Source organism: Haematobia irritans, chromosome 4 (genome assembly GCF_050003625.1).
Source record: "Haematobia irritans isolate KBUSLIRL chromosome 4, ASM5000362v1, whole genome shotgun sequence".
NCBI lineage: Eukaryota > Metazoa > Arthropoda > Insecta > Diptera > Muscidae > Haematobia > Haematobia irritans.
Genome location: NC_134400.1, coordinates 156,908,550 through 156,924,433, shown reverse-complemented (window position 1 = coordinate 156,924,433; position 15,884 = coordinate 156,908,550). Strand labels below are relative to the sequence as shown.

The following is a 15,884-nucleotide window of genomic DNA, read 5'->3' as shown; positions in this document are numbered from 1 at the left end:
ATATGCGTGAACGGGATTAAAGAAAAATGTGTGGCGCCTGAGCGTGATTATCAAATTGTGTTCGTGATTGTGAGTGAGTAAACTTTCTCCGAAATCACGCTCCCGATAAAAATTTACTTTCACGATCCAACTCACGCTCAAGATAAAATTCACGTTAACGATAAAATTCATGTTCACGATAAAATTCACACTCACGGTAAAACAGACACAAAAAGTCACAATCACGAACAAATTCACGTTCACGATTAAAGTCAAGCTCACCGATTTTAATCACCCTTACTTCTTTAATCACACTTAAGATTTCAATAGCGTGAGTCAAGAGAAATTTCGTTAATTACCAGAATTTTATTGAGCCACGAAAATTGTCGTGTTCCGAAAATATTCGTGACTCACGAGATTTGTCGTAATTTACGAAAATTGTCGTGAATCGTGCGAAAGCGTGAGACATAAACGTTGTTCATGTGTGATCGTGCGCGAGTATGACCTTTCATTTCGTGAATTCATTTCGTGACCGTGAATTCCTACCCACATGGCGTGCGTGAGTACAAATATTTCTTGGTGAATGTGTTTGACCGTGATTGAAATTCCCCTCACGCGCGCATCTAAGTATATATTTACTGTAAAATAACAAAAAACTTAACAAAAATCCAATAAAACGTAATACGTCTATCATTAAACAAGTATATACAGTAGTAAGTTCGGCCGGGCCGAATCTTAAATACCCACCACCATGAACCAAATATTAGGATTTCCTTTGAAATTTCAGGAGGGCTTGAGGACACTTCCCGAAGATACATTTAAAGATTTCACCTATGAGGACTATATCAGATTCTGGATTTATAAGAACCATTTTTGTTTGAGTTTTAGAGGAATCATTAACATCTCTTGTAAGTGTGCAAGAAAATTATAAAATAACGTCTTGATTTGAAATTTTAAATCTGTAGATTTTCACCCGAGAAATAAAATCTGGAAATTTTACATTGAGTTTCAAGCAATTTTCATGATCCGATACACGTTTTTGTGAGCCTTAAATACGAGAATATTTACAATTTCAGGCAAATCGGATAAAAACTACGTTTTCTAGAAACCTAAGGAGTTAAATCGGGAAATCGTTCTTATGGGGGCTATACTAAAATACCGACCGATACTAACCGTTTTCGGCACACCTCTTTATGGCCCAAAAATACCTCTAGATTTCCAATTTCAGGCAAATTGGATAAAAACTACGGTTTCTATAAGCCCAAGAAGTAAAATCGGGAGGTCGGTTTATATGGGGGCTATACCAAAACATGGACCGATACTCACCATTTTTGGCACACCTCTTCAAGGTCCCAAAATATCTCTAGATTTTCAATTTCGCGCAAATTGGATGAAAACTACGGTTTCTATAAGCGAAAGACCCCAAATCAGGAGGTCGGTTTATATGGGGGCTATACCAAACCATGGACCGACACTCACCATTTTTGGCACAACTCTTCAAGGTCCCAAAATACCTCTAGATTTTCAATTTCGCGCAAATTGAATGAAAACTACGGTTTCTATAAGCGAAAGACCCCAAATCGGGAGGTCGGTTTATATGGGGGCTATACCAAAACATGGCCCGATATAGCCCATCTTCGAACTTGACCTGCGCGCAGACAAAAGACGATTCTGTGCCAAATTTCAGGACGATAGCTCCATTATTGAATGCTGTAGCGTGATTACAACAGACAGCCAGACAGACAAACGGACAGACGGACATGCTTATATTGTCTTAGAATTTCTCCCTGATCAACAATATATATACTTTATATAGTCGGAAATCGATATTTCGATGCGTTACAAACGGAATGACAAACTTATTATACCCCGTCACCATTCTATGGTGGTGGGTATAAAAACAAACTATTTTGTAGTCACAATTGCCCAAAGTTGCCCACAGGCAACATTCTCTACCGCCTAAACGAATGGGCGTGGCGACCCGAAATTTTGGCTAGACGCTTCTTAAATGACTTCAACACGATTAAAAGTAAAAAAAAAAATTAGCGATACCTATAAAAATTCGGGGTCGAAAGGGTTAAGGACACATTTCTTTAAAATAATGAAATTTTAATTAAAAGAAAGTTTATAATCTTTACATAAAAAATTTTTTTTCATTAAATATTTATACGACACATTTTGAAAATTTGCGTCCGTTCGTTAAAGTTGCATGTCTTTAAACGAAGGCAAATTTTCCTTAAAGTAAAGAAACACATTTTTGATTTAAAGAAATCGTCCTTAAATTAACTGAAATATTGAATCTTAAGATTTAAGATAAAAACTCTTTAAATATAGGCTAAGACTTATTTTGAGGATTTAGCATCTTTGGTTTAAATTTGTTTTGGAATAAAAAAATATTTTTTACTTCGAAGAATCCGTCATAATTTTGATTTTTAAACTGGCATTTGTTTGTACGTGAATAGCTTTATTAATATACTGGAAAAGTATAATGAAAATTCGATTAATGAGATATGTATCCTAATTTTAGTTTTATAAATCCTAAATTTAAACCCAGATAGGTCGCAAAAAGATTTCCTCATTCTATATAAAACCCATCTTTGGTTCGGAATCAATACCAAAATCCTTAAAAGAAGATCAACATCTTTGGATCCAAGTAAACCTTTTTTGAGTGTGGTTGTTATCGGGCATACACAAGCGAAATGTACCAAATTTCAACCGGGTCGGATGAATTTTGCTCCTTCAGAGGCTCCGGAGGTTAAATCTGGGGATCCGTTTATATGGGCTCTATATATAATTATGAACCGATGTGGACCAATTTTGCATGGTTGTTAGAGACCATATACCAACACCATGTACCGAATTTCAGCCGGATCGGATGAAATGTGCTTCTGTTTGAGGCTCCGCAAGCCAAATCTGGGGGTCCGTTTATATGGGGGCTATACGTAAAAGTGAACCGATATGGTCCATTTGCAATACCATTCGACCTACATCAATAGAAACTACTTGTGCCTAGTTTCAAGTCGATAGCTTATTTCGTTCGAAAGTAGGAATTGGTATTTTTATTAAGTTTTTGAAATGAATTAATTTCAAGAAAATGTGCCTTATTTCAAAGATATATAAATTTAATTTAAGACTCGTGTCATAAATGTAATGTCAAATTTTTAAAGCAAAGTTAAAACAGTTGAGATTGGTCTACAATATAACCATAAATCTTACAAACGAACAACGCTGGCGAGTTATTGCATTTAATTATCAAAATGCGTAGTCTGTTAAAAGTGTTAATTGCGCTCGAATTGTCTTCAGCTCAGTTTTTATTCAATGGGTACATGCAGAGAAGGAATATGATCACCTCAAACATGTTTCAAGAGCAAAATGTTATTTTTGTATGGTGACCATGTAACATGTTTGGCGCTAAAATGTTCTTAACCTAAATGTTGTTACCTAAATTTTATTTCTATAGATAATTTTGTCAAAATTTTATTTTTATGGACAATTTTGTCAAAATTTTATTTCTATAGAAAATTTTGTTAAAATTTTATTTTTATAGAACATTTTGTTAAAATTTTATTTCTATAGAAAATTTTGTCAAAACTTTATTTCTATAAAATTTTTTGTCAGTAGAGGTGTGCACGTGATTACTATTTTACTCACGCTCACGCACACTCACGACGGAGAAATCTTATTCACAATTTTGTCAAAATTTTATTTCTATAGAAAATTTTGTTAAAATTTTATTTTTATAGAACATTTTGTTAAAATTTTATTTCTATAGAAAATTTTGATTGACAATAAAAAAATTAAAATACTATTAAAAAATTAATTGATTTCATAAGCAAATTTTAATGAATTAAATTTAATTAATCTAATTAAAAATTTTTCAACATCAACCATGTACAAATCCGTGAGATGTTTCCTTTAGTGGACTGTAGATAAAGATTAACTCTCGGAAATGTAAAGATTTTTGTTGTAACGAAAAGAGAAGAAAGCAAAAGGCAAAGTGTAAGTTTACGATTTCAAAAGTATGGCTTTATTCAGGATGACGGCAGCTTACCAAGGGCAATGACGAAGCACAAGTGAAGTTTTTACAACAAACGAAGTGTCAGTCAGACATTATGATTTAGAATTTACAACAATTAAATTCATTTTGAGTAAAAGCTTTAGGGTTATCGCATAAAGATTGAATTCAAGTATCGATAACAATTCATATTATGTATTGGCAATTCAATTATTTTCGTTAAATTCAAATATTCAAACATTATTCAAAATTTTCAAAAAGTTAATAATAAGCTAAGAACAGTTGTGGAACGGAGTTCAACATGCCGCCCCCCTTGCAGCAATGCAATTCAATAAGAACAGGCTCCAGATATTATCCATCCAAACACAGAACTTTGGGCGATGGGCATTGAGGACGATGTCTGAATGAGGCCAGCCAACAAGATCTTTGACAACTGATCGTTTCCAACTACAAGTTCTATGTCAGTTGGTTTAAAAAAATGTGGATCTGCCAAGTTAGGCAGATGGTTGTAGACGGACTGAAGTTTCTTATCGGACGTCGCTTCCGGTAGTGCCATATTAAATTGGTTCTTCACTATGCCAGTTATTTGAATTTTTACGGTTGGATCATAGTAAGACTGCAAATTCAGTGTGCAGAATTCGGTGTTGTTTTTCCTGGTTGTACGTAGATGAAGACGCTGGACTAGTGACTTCAGTATCCATGTTTCTAAACCGGCTGAGTTTAACATTAAACGTGCTTTTACGGGGCCGTTTGATGTTAAAACCCGAGCTAGAGCGGTTGGCAGGAAGATGTGTCTCTTTGGTCTTTGGCTCAGCCTTTCTCGTACCAGTGGTGGGGAACGACTAACAGAAGAAGTGTGTGTTGCCTTTGGGGTTTTCCTATTGGTTTTTCTGGCGCTGTCATGGTGTGCTTTGTTCGATCGTCCCTTCCTTCTCATGTGGTCGTCGACATGGAGCATTGTGTGGTGGTTGTAGTTGCATACCACGCAAGTTTTTCGGGACCTGCACCATTCGCGTGTGTGGGAAGCGCAGAGACATTTGAAGCAAAAGCGATGTTCTTTCATATGCTTTCTCCGTTCAAGAACGTCCATCCGTTGAAATTCGGGGCAGTCTTTTAAGATGTGGCGGTTATGGCAGATACGGCATTTCGGCTGACTAAATGAGGTACTGTAACGTAAATTTATTAACTTGTGAACTTGAGAATAAAAATTATGAAATTTAGTTGGCAACGGGTAGAATACACAGTTTAACTATTGGACGCAAAAGCGTACCAGATTGTGTCTTAAGCTCAGCAACGCGGACCTTTGAGTCAGGACCGCGAAATACCTTAATAACACGTCCCAAACTCCATTCAGTCGGCGGCAAGTTATCGTCTTTAATAATGACTAAGTCGTCTTCTTTAAGATTTTGCTGTTCTGTCTTCCATTTATATCTTTTCTGCAAGTTGGAGATGTACTCGTTCTTCCATCTCTTTGCGAAATTAAATTGGATCGTTTTCAATCTTTGCCATCGATTTATTAAAGTCAAGTTATCAGTACATTGTTCTGGTGCAGCAATCAATGCGGAACCTCTAAGAAAATGTCCAGGTGTCAAAGCAGTAATTTCCGAAGGGTCTTCGCTTATAGGAGACAAGGGCCTAGAATTCAGTACACTTTCTATTCGAACTAGTAAAGTAGAGAATTCCTCATAAGTAAATTTAATATTGCCTGCGGCTTTTCGAAGGTGGGATTTCATGCTTTTGACAGCAGCTTCCCATAGTCCACCCATGTGTGGTGCATGTGGTGGAATAAAGTGCCAAGTGAACCCGTGAATATTGTATTTGTCAACTAGACCTTTCTCAGAAGATTGTATAAAGTTTCGATATTCTCGAGAGAGTGCTTTGCTGGCACCAACAAAATTGGTTCCATTATCAGAGAATACTTTATTAGGTAAACCACGTCTCCCTACAAATCTATCAAATGTGGCTAAGAAAGCTTCAGTAGTCAACTCGGAGCACGCCTCCAGATGCACAGCTCGAGTTGATAAACAAATGAAAACAGCGGCATAACCTTTATGAAGTTTCGCGTTTCGTAATTTCGAAGTTTTCAAATCGAATGGGCCGGCAAAATCCAAACCCGTGTTGGTAAAGGGCAGTGAAAAAGTACAACGCTCTTCAGGCAATGCAGCCATTATCTGATTTCGAATGCGCTGTTTATATATTGTGCAAGTACGGCAATTTCGAATACAAGATCGGACAGAGTTCTTCAAACGTATCACATAGAATTCAGCTCGTATTGCCCGTAACATACCTTGATGTTCGGCATGTAAAAGAATTTTGTGGGTAAAAGTTAAAAGCAATTTAAAAAAGTGAGAATGTTCTGGCAGAATGATCGGATACTTCTCGTTATATGGAAGATCCGAATTCGCTAAACGACCATTTACCCTAAGTAAGTTTCGTTCATCTAAAAACGGGTTCAGAGTCAGAAGTTTGCTCTTAGAAGATATGGGTTGTTTATTTTCCAATGCATGATATTCCGCATGAAAAAATTTAAGTTGTGCCAGCCTAATTAATTGAAATTTGACAGTTCTAATTTCCGCTGAAGTAATATATTTATCCCCAAATGAGTCAGAATTCCGCTTTTGACATTTCCTTATAAATCTATACATAAAACACACAACTCGTAGAGCTCGGCTGAAGGAAGAGAATCTTTCAAGTAAGTCTTCCATATGTGTCTCGATTTGGAAGTTAACAGTTTTTCGCTCAAGTTCTGGCTCCTGAAATGTTTTAGACTTTGGCCAACATTCTGAAGGTTGTACCAACCACTTTGGTCCATGCCACCAGAGATGATTATTTTTCAGTTCTGCCGCAGTACAGCCTCGCGTTCCAATATCGGCTGGGTTTTCAGTAGTTGGAACATATCGCCAAGTTACATTTCCCACATTATCCAAAATTTCTGAAATCTTATTTGCGACAAAAGTTTTCCAATGGAAAGGCGGTTTATCTAACCAGGCCAAAGTAATAGTTGAGTCGCACCAAAGATAAACACCGGTAACAGGAAAAGTCATATTTTGGGATATTGATTTCAAAAGTCTAGACAGTAGTGCCGCGCCGCACAATTCTAACCTGGGTAAGCTCACTGTTTTCAAAGGTGCCACCTTAGTTTTTGAAACAAGTAAGTTTGATGTTATACAGTTCTCAGGTGATATAATGCGGATATATATACATGCGCAGTATGCTTTTTCGGAAGCATCGCAAAATCCGTGAATTTGAATACGCCTGTCGGGTGCGTAATAAATCCAACGAGGTATTCGGATATACTCAATGTCAGAAAAATTGGAAATGAAAGAATTCCATTTTTGAAAAGAGTGAGGCTTGACTTCCTCATCCCAATCAGTTCCATCAAGCCAAAGTTGTTGTAAAAGCATCTTTGCTACAACTATAATCGGCGCCAACCAACCAGCGGGATCGAATATCTTTGCCACAATAGATAATATTTTCCTTTTCGTCATCGGTGAGGTAGGAAGAGCAATATTTGAAACGACATAGAGAAAAGAATCTGACATGGCATTCCACCGAATGCCTAATGTTTTTGTTTCGCTGGTATCTTCAAGTTTCAAGAAATCTTCATTTAGAAGATCTTCCGGGGGCACATTGCGAAGAATATGTGGGTGATTAGCCGTAAGCTTTTTGAGTGGAAACCCAGCAGAATTAAGTAAATCTATAAGTTCTAACAAGTAAGCCTTGGTCTCAGTTAATGAATGTCCCCCAGAAAGAATATCGTCAACATATGTTTGGTTTCGTAAAATATGTGAAGCTGTGGGATGAGTAGTTTTTTCTTCTTCGGCTAGTTGTAAAAGTGTGCGAATAGCCAAGTATGGAGCACAGTTTACTCCAAAAGTAACAGTCTTCAAGCAAAAGTCTTTGATCCCTTCGGTCGAATTTTCCCGGAATAAAATGCGCTGATATTGTCTATCATCCTGATGAACATAAATTTGGCGATACATTTTCTGAATATCGCCATTAAACACGTATCGGAAGAAACGCCAGCGTAGTACAACATTCATCAGTTCATTTTGTAGTATCGGTCCAGTATGCAGAATATCATTCAATGCGACTCCCGTCGAAGTTTTCTTCGAGGCGTTAAATACCACACGTACTTTTGTAGATGACCTTTCAGGTTTTACGACTGCGTGATGAGGAAGATAAAAGGAAAAATATGCAGAGTCACGACAGATTTCTGAGGAAGACGTTATCTCCATGTGGTCAAGTGTTAAATATTCAGATAAAACAGCAGTGTATTCTGCAGCAAGTTGAGGCGATTTTTTCAAGTTCTTTTCCATATGAAGATATTGACCGAGGGCAGCTCGTCTTGAAGGTCCTAGAGCTAAGTCTTTGGGTAGATCCTGACGAAAGGGTAATCTAACTTGATATCTCCCGTCAGATTGGCGAACAGTAGTTTTCCGATAAAAATCTTCACACCACATGTCAGTTTCAGACAAATTCTTTGAAGTTGGAACTTCTTCAAGTTCCCAAAATTTTCTAATTTCATTATTAAGTGAATCAGTACAAGTCACAAAATTCGCAAACACTTGAGTAGATCTAGTTTTTGGAGGGCCACTCAAAATCCAACCAAATTCAGTTTCTTGTGCAAGAAGACTTCCAGATATATTTCTTCGCACACCCGATTTCAAGATGAATGGAAGAATGTCGCTACCTAATAACATGTCTATTTGCGCGGGTTTGTAAAAGTAGGGATCAGCTAAGTCAATATTTTCCAAATCTGACCAGTTAGAGATCTGGGTTGGGTAAGAGGGCATTAAGTGATTCATATTTGAAATAACTAACGCAGTTGTACGAATTTTGAAATCAGATTTTCGAGATTTTAAAATCAGATGACAAAGTTTCGAAGAATTCTCAAGAAGAGTACCCCCTAATCCTGAAATGGTAGTAAATGACTTCTTGGTCGGTATTAAGTATCGCTTTACAAGTCTGCTTGAAATAAAAGATTCTTGGGATCCTTGATCAATAAAAGCCCGTATTGTTAAATTAGTTCCTAAGTGTTCTAAATAGATTAACGCCGTTGGCAAAATAGTAGAATCTGCAGAACTAGTAAAGTTAGATTGAACATGTGAAACTGAATTTCCATAAGCAGCAGCTGATGTCGAAGGTTGATTATCATATGCAGTTTCCGTATGAAATGTCGTGACTTCAGGTGGCGGACTACTTTGTAGCTCTTGAACAGAATCTGGATGTAAAAGTGTATGATGTTTCTGGTGACATTTCTGACAAACATTTTCGCTTTGACAATTTTGCGCAGTGTGGCCGTAACACAAACAATTTATGCATACTTTGTTGTCCCTGACGAACTTTCGCCTTTGTGCAAGAGACCAAGTTTTGAATTTAAGACAGGCTCTCAAAGAATGATTAAGTTTGCAAGCTTTACAAGATCGGACTTTGGAATCAGTTTTCGTGTGATAAGTCTGAGTTTTCTGAGTCACATTTGTATTATTTGAAGGCTTCCTCATGTCAGAAATAGATTCCAACATATTTAATCTTTTTGAAATAAAGTCGTCCAATTGCTCCCAAGATGGCATTTCCTTGTGATCGCTTAACGAATTTTCCCAGGCTGTCAAAGTTTCATCCGGAAGTTTTGATGAAACCCAGAAAACTAAGAATGGATCCCACGACATGACCGATATATTGTAAGTTTTCAATATAGAAAGACAATTGTTTATAGTGTACTGCAAGTTTCGTAGAGCTTTTCCTTTTTCCGAAGTTACGCGCTCAGTTTCAAATATTTTCCTGAGCTGATGATTAATAAGTATGCGCTTATTTTCGTAACGTTGACGTAGGGATTCCCAAGCTAAGTGAAAGTTGTCATCAGTTAATGCGAATTGTTTTACAATATGATTAGCCTCCCCACGAGTCTTTGCCCTTAAGTGAAATAACTTTTGTGCCGGAGACAATTTTGGGTGATTGACATAAATGGCTGAGAACATGTCTCGAAAACTGGGCCATTTGTCATATCCACCACCAAACATTTCAGTATCGCATGGAGGGACTTTCAAAGAATACCCAGTCACCTCCTGCGATGTGGTCCCAAGTATTTCTTGAGGACGCGCAGATCGCTCCATCGCTCTTTTTTCTATTTCAATCAAGTCCAGCATATCAGCTTTGCATTTCTTATAAGCCCTTATAGACTCATTAAACTTCGCGTGTATTGACTCTTTCTCCGCCTTAGCGCTATCAGTAACCATCTCTGTCTCGTATACCTGAGTGAGAGTCTGCCAACGCCGTTCTAAGTCTTCAAGATCAACTTGCAGACTTGAAAGTCTGTGCTCAGAAGTATCAATAGCACTGAAGTTGGCGCAATAAGTGACGACTTGGTCCGAAAAAAATATGAACTTTTGTGAAGCCATTACAAATCGTAAACAAGTAATTGGGGTTCAGTATTTTTGCAGTAAATAAAAAAAAACAAAGTTCCAAGACTCAAAGTCAATATGTAATATGAATGTGCAGACTCAATTCCAAAGATGTGCCAGTAGCTTGAAATAACCGCGTTTTATAACCCAAAAAAGGATTTAAACGACAAGAAATTTACTTGATATTTACCTCTAAAAATGTTAAATTGAGGTAAGACAGAGTAATTGTACTATTAAAAACTTTTAACTCCACGAGAGCAATATATTAACAAAATTCCAGTAAAGTAATATAAGTAAACTTGAATCAAAAAATCAGCAAAACAATCAAAGTTTCACAAGTTAATTCCCATATAGGAATAAGTAATACTTCATTTCAGTTAAATAAATCAATTCATATACAAGTTTAAACTCCACAAGAGCAATTTCCAATCAGCATAAAACCCAAAAGTGGATTATTTCATAAGTACTTTATCTACTATCTAATATCCAGAAAACTGTGAGTGTTGACTATAATCCATCAAAACACTCACAGTGTAACACAGTGTTGTGATAAATCGTGAAAAATATGTCGTAATGTTAAGCTTCTACAATGATACAATGTGAGCGTAGCTAGCTGTATCCAATTTACTAACGAAAAATTCAAATGCGACCAGTAAATTGTATGATATTCATTACATGCACTGAAAAAAAATTGTCGTCAGGCCAAAGATTCAAGTTACGAATTTGAACTTTGAATGAAAATTTCGGAAAAAAACTTTATTTCGGAAATATTTCTACTTAAAACAACAAGTTTCCAATGTATTCTGAATAGCAAATGAAAAAAACCAGCCGGCAGACGAATAAGATAAAATTTCCACAATTCAAGCACGCCAACTCAAATATTAAAGAGAATTCTATCTCCAAGAATCATTATTCCAATTCTACACTTTTTTGGCCCGAAATCAATATCAGTGCAAGTGTAAAGACAAAATCCTTATAAACAGGTATCCCTTTTTTATCAGTGTAGTCTATTTTTCAAAATCCCATAACAAACTTTTCAACTCGATAAATTCTATACCAAATATGTCTCAAAAATTTCCAGGCACAAACCGTGGGTATAAACCATGAAATGTATGCACAAATAAGATCAAAGCTAACTAAAGTTGTTACAAAATTCATTCGTGCGAAAACTGAATGTCAGCATTTATCAAAGTGAATGGGATAAAAATACAGGGTTTCTAATTCATTTGTGCGAAATAATATCCTTGCATCGTCTTCCGTGCGAAAAAGTGATCCAGTATTAGGCGTAAAATTATAAAAATTCCCATCCTTTTCTCAAACCAAAACAATGATCTACAGTGTAGTTACTATAGTCAATGATTTTGTTCGTTTCTACGAAAAGTACGAAATTCGTAAATGATACTCCAACATCGAAAAAATTGTTTTGTTAACAGCGCCTAAAAAACAATTTTCACAAATGGACACAATTTTTTCCACCCTCGCATGAAATAGCCGATTTTCACAACAACAGTTCACTTTACCAATAGCAATGTATTGGTATGTATTTTCCTTACGCACTGAAAAAAAATTGAACCCACCAAGAATAACACTTTCGGTCAATTTAAAAAATTCTGTATATTTTTCGAAACTTTTAGCTTAACAGTATCAAACGCTGGTAATACGTTGATATCACGAACAAGATATATTCTTCGACAAATTCAAGAATAATTATTATACATAATCTATTTTCACTTTTCAAAGAACCTTTTGCAGTTTGAATGAAAAAATTGGAGACTGGCAAATTGCAAGAATGTTTCTAGCGACACATGAAGTTGTTGTAAAATTTACAAATTTAAATAAACACTGAACTATTTTGTGAGAAATACGAATCAAGTATCGCTTAATTTGTGTGTAATTTTCTCCACGTCTTCTAGTTCATTTAATGAAAATTATTAGAGCAAAGGGAACTTTCTCAAAACCCCATGAACTAAAATAAAGTTAAATTGGCTTTAGTGAAATACAGAATTCACTTTTTCTTTGAGTGTAGGTAAGTATTTTTTTCAGCGTAAGTGCTATTTTTTTTTTTTTTTTTTTAAAGGTAAGTGCTATTTTTCTTTGAAGGTAAGTATGGCGATTTTCTGAAGTGAATATGACGATTCATGGGTAAGTATAAATTTGTTTCCAATTATCTTTTGTAAACCAATTTTCCCAGAGCCCAGGGAAATTTATTATCTTTCCTCCAATCTCTATATATCGAAAGTCAGATTACTAATAGGTTTCGTACATATATTTTCCAGTATATCATAAAATGGTATGTTTTCTATATACATTTCATTTGAAACATTTGTTTCAGTGTAAAAATGGTATAATTTGCATATAATTTTTCTTATAATTTTTCATATAATGTTTATTTTTTTTTCGTGTTTAATTCAATGTAATATCAAGTAAATAATTATTGAAAACTTTCTTTTTCAATCTTCAAATTTAATAGTTCCAAAATATAAAAACATTTGATAATGGTAATTACATTGAATATTGGTATCAAAGAATATTATGGTCTCAAAAAAGCTCACAATATTTGAGTTTTTCATTTAAGCGCTTTTTGCGATTTCTGGTATCGAAGGCAACCCTGCATATGTATAAACATACCAACATACACTCACCATATACATGCCAATGTACGTATTGATATTAGCCATATTTTCCTCACGTGCCAGCACAGAACCGTTAGGGAACACACCACAAAATCCTCAACCAGCATCCAACTCCACAGACAATTCATCCACACCACCAGGTAATTCGCTCAACAATATTCCAAATTAACAAACCAATCTCTCAATAATTTTGCATTCAATTTTCTTTGCTTCCAAATTTTTCTTTCAGATTTTCCAACTCACTTCAACATTCAATCTTTCAGCTTTCTGCACATATTTGTCCTCTTTTTTATTTTTTATTATTTGTAGCTCTTTGTTTCCAAATTTTTTCAGCTTTTCCAACTCACTTCAACAGTCAATCATTCAGCTTTCTGCGCATACTTTTTTCTTTTTTTATTTTTTTTATTTGCAGCTTATTTATTTACAGCTCCCAAATTAAATGTTAACGCAATGAAATCTTAATCCAAATGACACTTTGCCGGCTTTGACACTCTAACTCTCTCTCTATTTCTTAAGACGAAGGCAGAGATGCCCTATCGATTACCACAATTTCTGATTTGTAGTATGAATTCGGGATTGCAATATGGGTACGATATTAACTTTGAATTTATAATAATTTCGTTTACCAACAATTTTTAAATTAATGCAAAGTTAAATTTTTGAATTAAAATTTTTTAAACATTGAATGTTTTTTGTTCGCAATTATCGCATAAAAAGAAATAAATATACTATGCCTCAATAGAAATAGATATGCCCAAAGTTGGTAAGTATGTGGCAACTATGATTCAGGGAACAAACAAATCATATGACGTATTGATTGTTGGCGTGTGCAATGTGCATCAAAATAAGAGAGTAATGTTAATATTCTGTCGTATTTACTTTAGCTGCGCAGTCAGCTTTCGAGAGAATTTTTGCAAGTGGTAACTTAAGAGAATTTGCTTTTTATATGTGCGTAGAGTATGTAATAAAGCATACGGTGTTGTATGTATAGCCGTATGTATGCTAATTCAATGTTTGTCAGCGGACAAACAGATGAATGTTGATAATTATATCGGAGTGACTGAGATTACATATGACTTCTAATGTTGAAGGTGGATGTTTTGTTGAGTATGGCTGTTAACGCATTCTGTGGTTGAGTGTGGATAGCACAATAGGTAAGTATGTTAGGGTTGCATATCATAGGTAAGTATTTTAAAATGTTGCAAACAAATGTTGCAGGTTCGTAAACTATATACACAATTGTAAATGCTGCAAATATTTCTGGTACGAATGTTAAATATGTTGAAGGTAAGTAGCCACGAATGTCGTAAACATAAACCGTGGGTAAGTATGTAAGGATAAGTATGTAATGGAATTTATGTTAGAGTTGCTCGTAAAGCAAACTTTTTACAATTTACAGTGGTTAATGTTAAACAGCTTTTTGCTTCTTTTGCAAAGAATTTAACAGAGTTCAAATTTGCATTCTGTAACAACAATCTGTGTTACAATTAACATCGATCACTTGTAAGAAGAATTTCTGACTATGTGCTTTCTGGTTAAAGTTTCGAGATCAGAACCATAAGTCATGTAAAAAATAATTATTCAGATCACAAAGTTATTCTACCGTTGCGTTGCCACTAAATCACAAGCCAAACACTGATATTCTCAAACGTTCACAATATAATAAATTTCACGTACCTTTTGTCCATAATGATTTTGAGAATATGAAAAAATGGATAGGCAAGTCTGCGGTTTGTGTAATGTGGAGGACGTAATCCCAAGTTAAATGCAAACGCTTTTCCAAGACAGTGGACGTAATCCAAGATTATAAGATTCTTCCCAGTTCCTTGACGGTTCGAAGGATCATGTACAAATCCGTGAGATGTTTCCTTTAGTGGACTGTAGATAAAGATTAACTCTCGGAAATGTAAAGATTTTTGTTGTAACGAAAAGAGAAGAAAGCAAAAGGCAAAGTGTAAGTTTAAGATTTCAAAAGTATGGCTTTATTCAGGATGACGGCAGCTTACCAAGGGCAATGACGAAGCACAAGTGAAGTTTTTACAACAAACGAAGTGTCAGTCAGACATTATGATTTAGAATTTACAACAATTAAATTCATTTTGAGTAAAAGCTTTAGGGTTATCGCATAAAGATTGAATTCAAGTATCGATAACAATTCATATTATGTATTGGCAATTCAATTATTTTCGTTAAATTCAAATATTCAAACATTATTCAAAATTTTCAAAAAGTTAATAATAAGCTAAGAACAGTTGTGGAACGGAGTTCAACAACCAACATAATTAATTGGAAAATATTTTGGTGATATTTTTTTCTGAAGCAAGCAATCGAAAAATAAGGGGATATGTAATAAATGAAATTGCAAACTTCACTATCCCCCCCTTCATCGTTTTTGTCGAACTTAGAATGTGAACTTGAAATCATCTCAGGCCTTATAAGACACATTTTAGCCACTGGGTCTAGCAGCATGTGTTGCGGTTTGGATCACGTGCAAAATTCTCTATAAATATTCGACAATAAAAAAGGATAATGAAAATGATGCCACTTTTTCTTCTACATATTTCATTGCAATAACCTATAAGAAATCCCAGCACGCCTCAATATTGATATCATTGGTGTCTGATGATAATTCACAGCTGTGGAGAAACGATAGTAAATTAGAAAAACCAATCCCAAAACTAACAATGGAGATGGCTAATTTTATGTCATAAAATTTAGTAGATGCGAGAATTGGTAATTTATCTAAAAAAGGAATCAAAGCGAAATTGCTTGGATAACGTAATAACATCACGCGGAGCAAGAAGAGTTAGTCATACTGGTAGTCAATCAAATCAATATGCGTATGAATAAAAAGTC

General features: G+C 35.2%; 1 protein-coding gene across 1 annotated transcript; it reads right to left on the bottom strand.

The window, feature by feature from the left end:
• Nucleotides 1-4,169: 4,169 nt before the first annotated feature.
• LOC142236164 (uncharacterized) lies at nt 4,170-15,151 on the bottom strand. The gene is made up of 2 exons (XM_075307423.1): nt 14,706-15,151; nt 4,170-5,160 (listed from the first exon to the last, which is right to left on the bottom strand). Exons 1-2 carry the CDS (start codon nt 14,714-14,716, stop codon nt 4,323-4,325), a joined length of 849 nt encoding a protein of 282 aa, XP_075163538.1. The 5' UTR covers nt 14,717-15,151; the 3' UTR covers nt 4,170-4,322.
• Nucleotides 15,152-15,884: the final 733 nt, after the last annotated feature.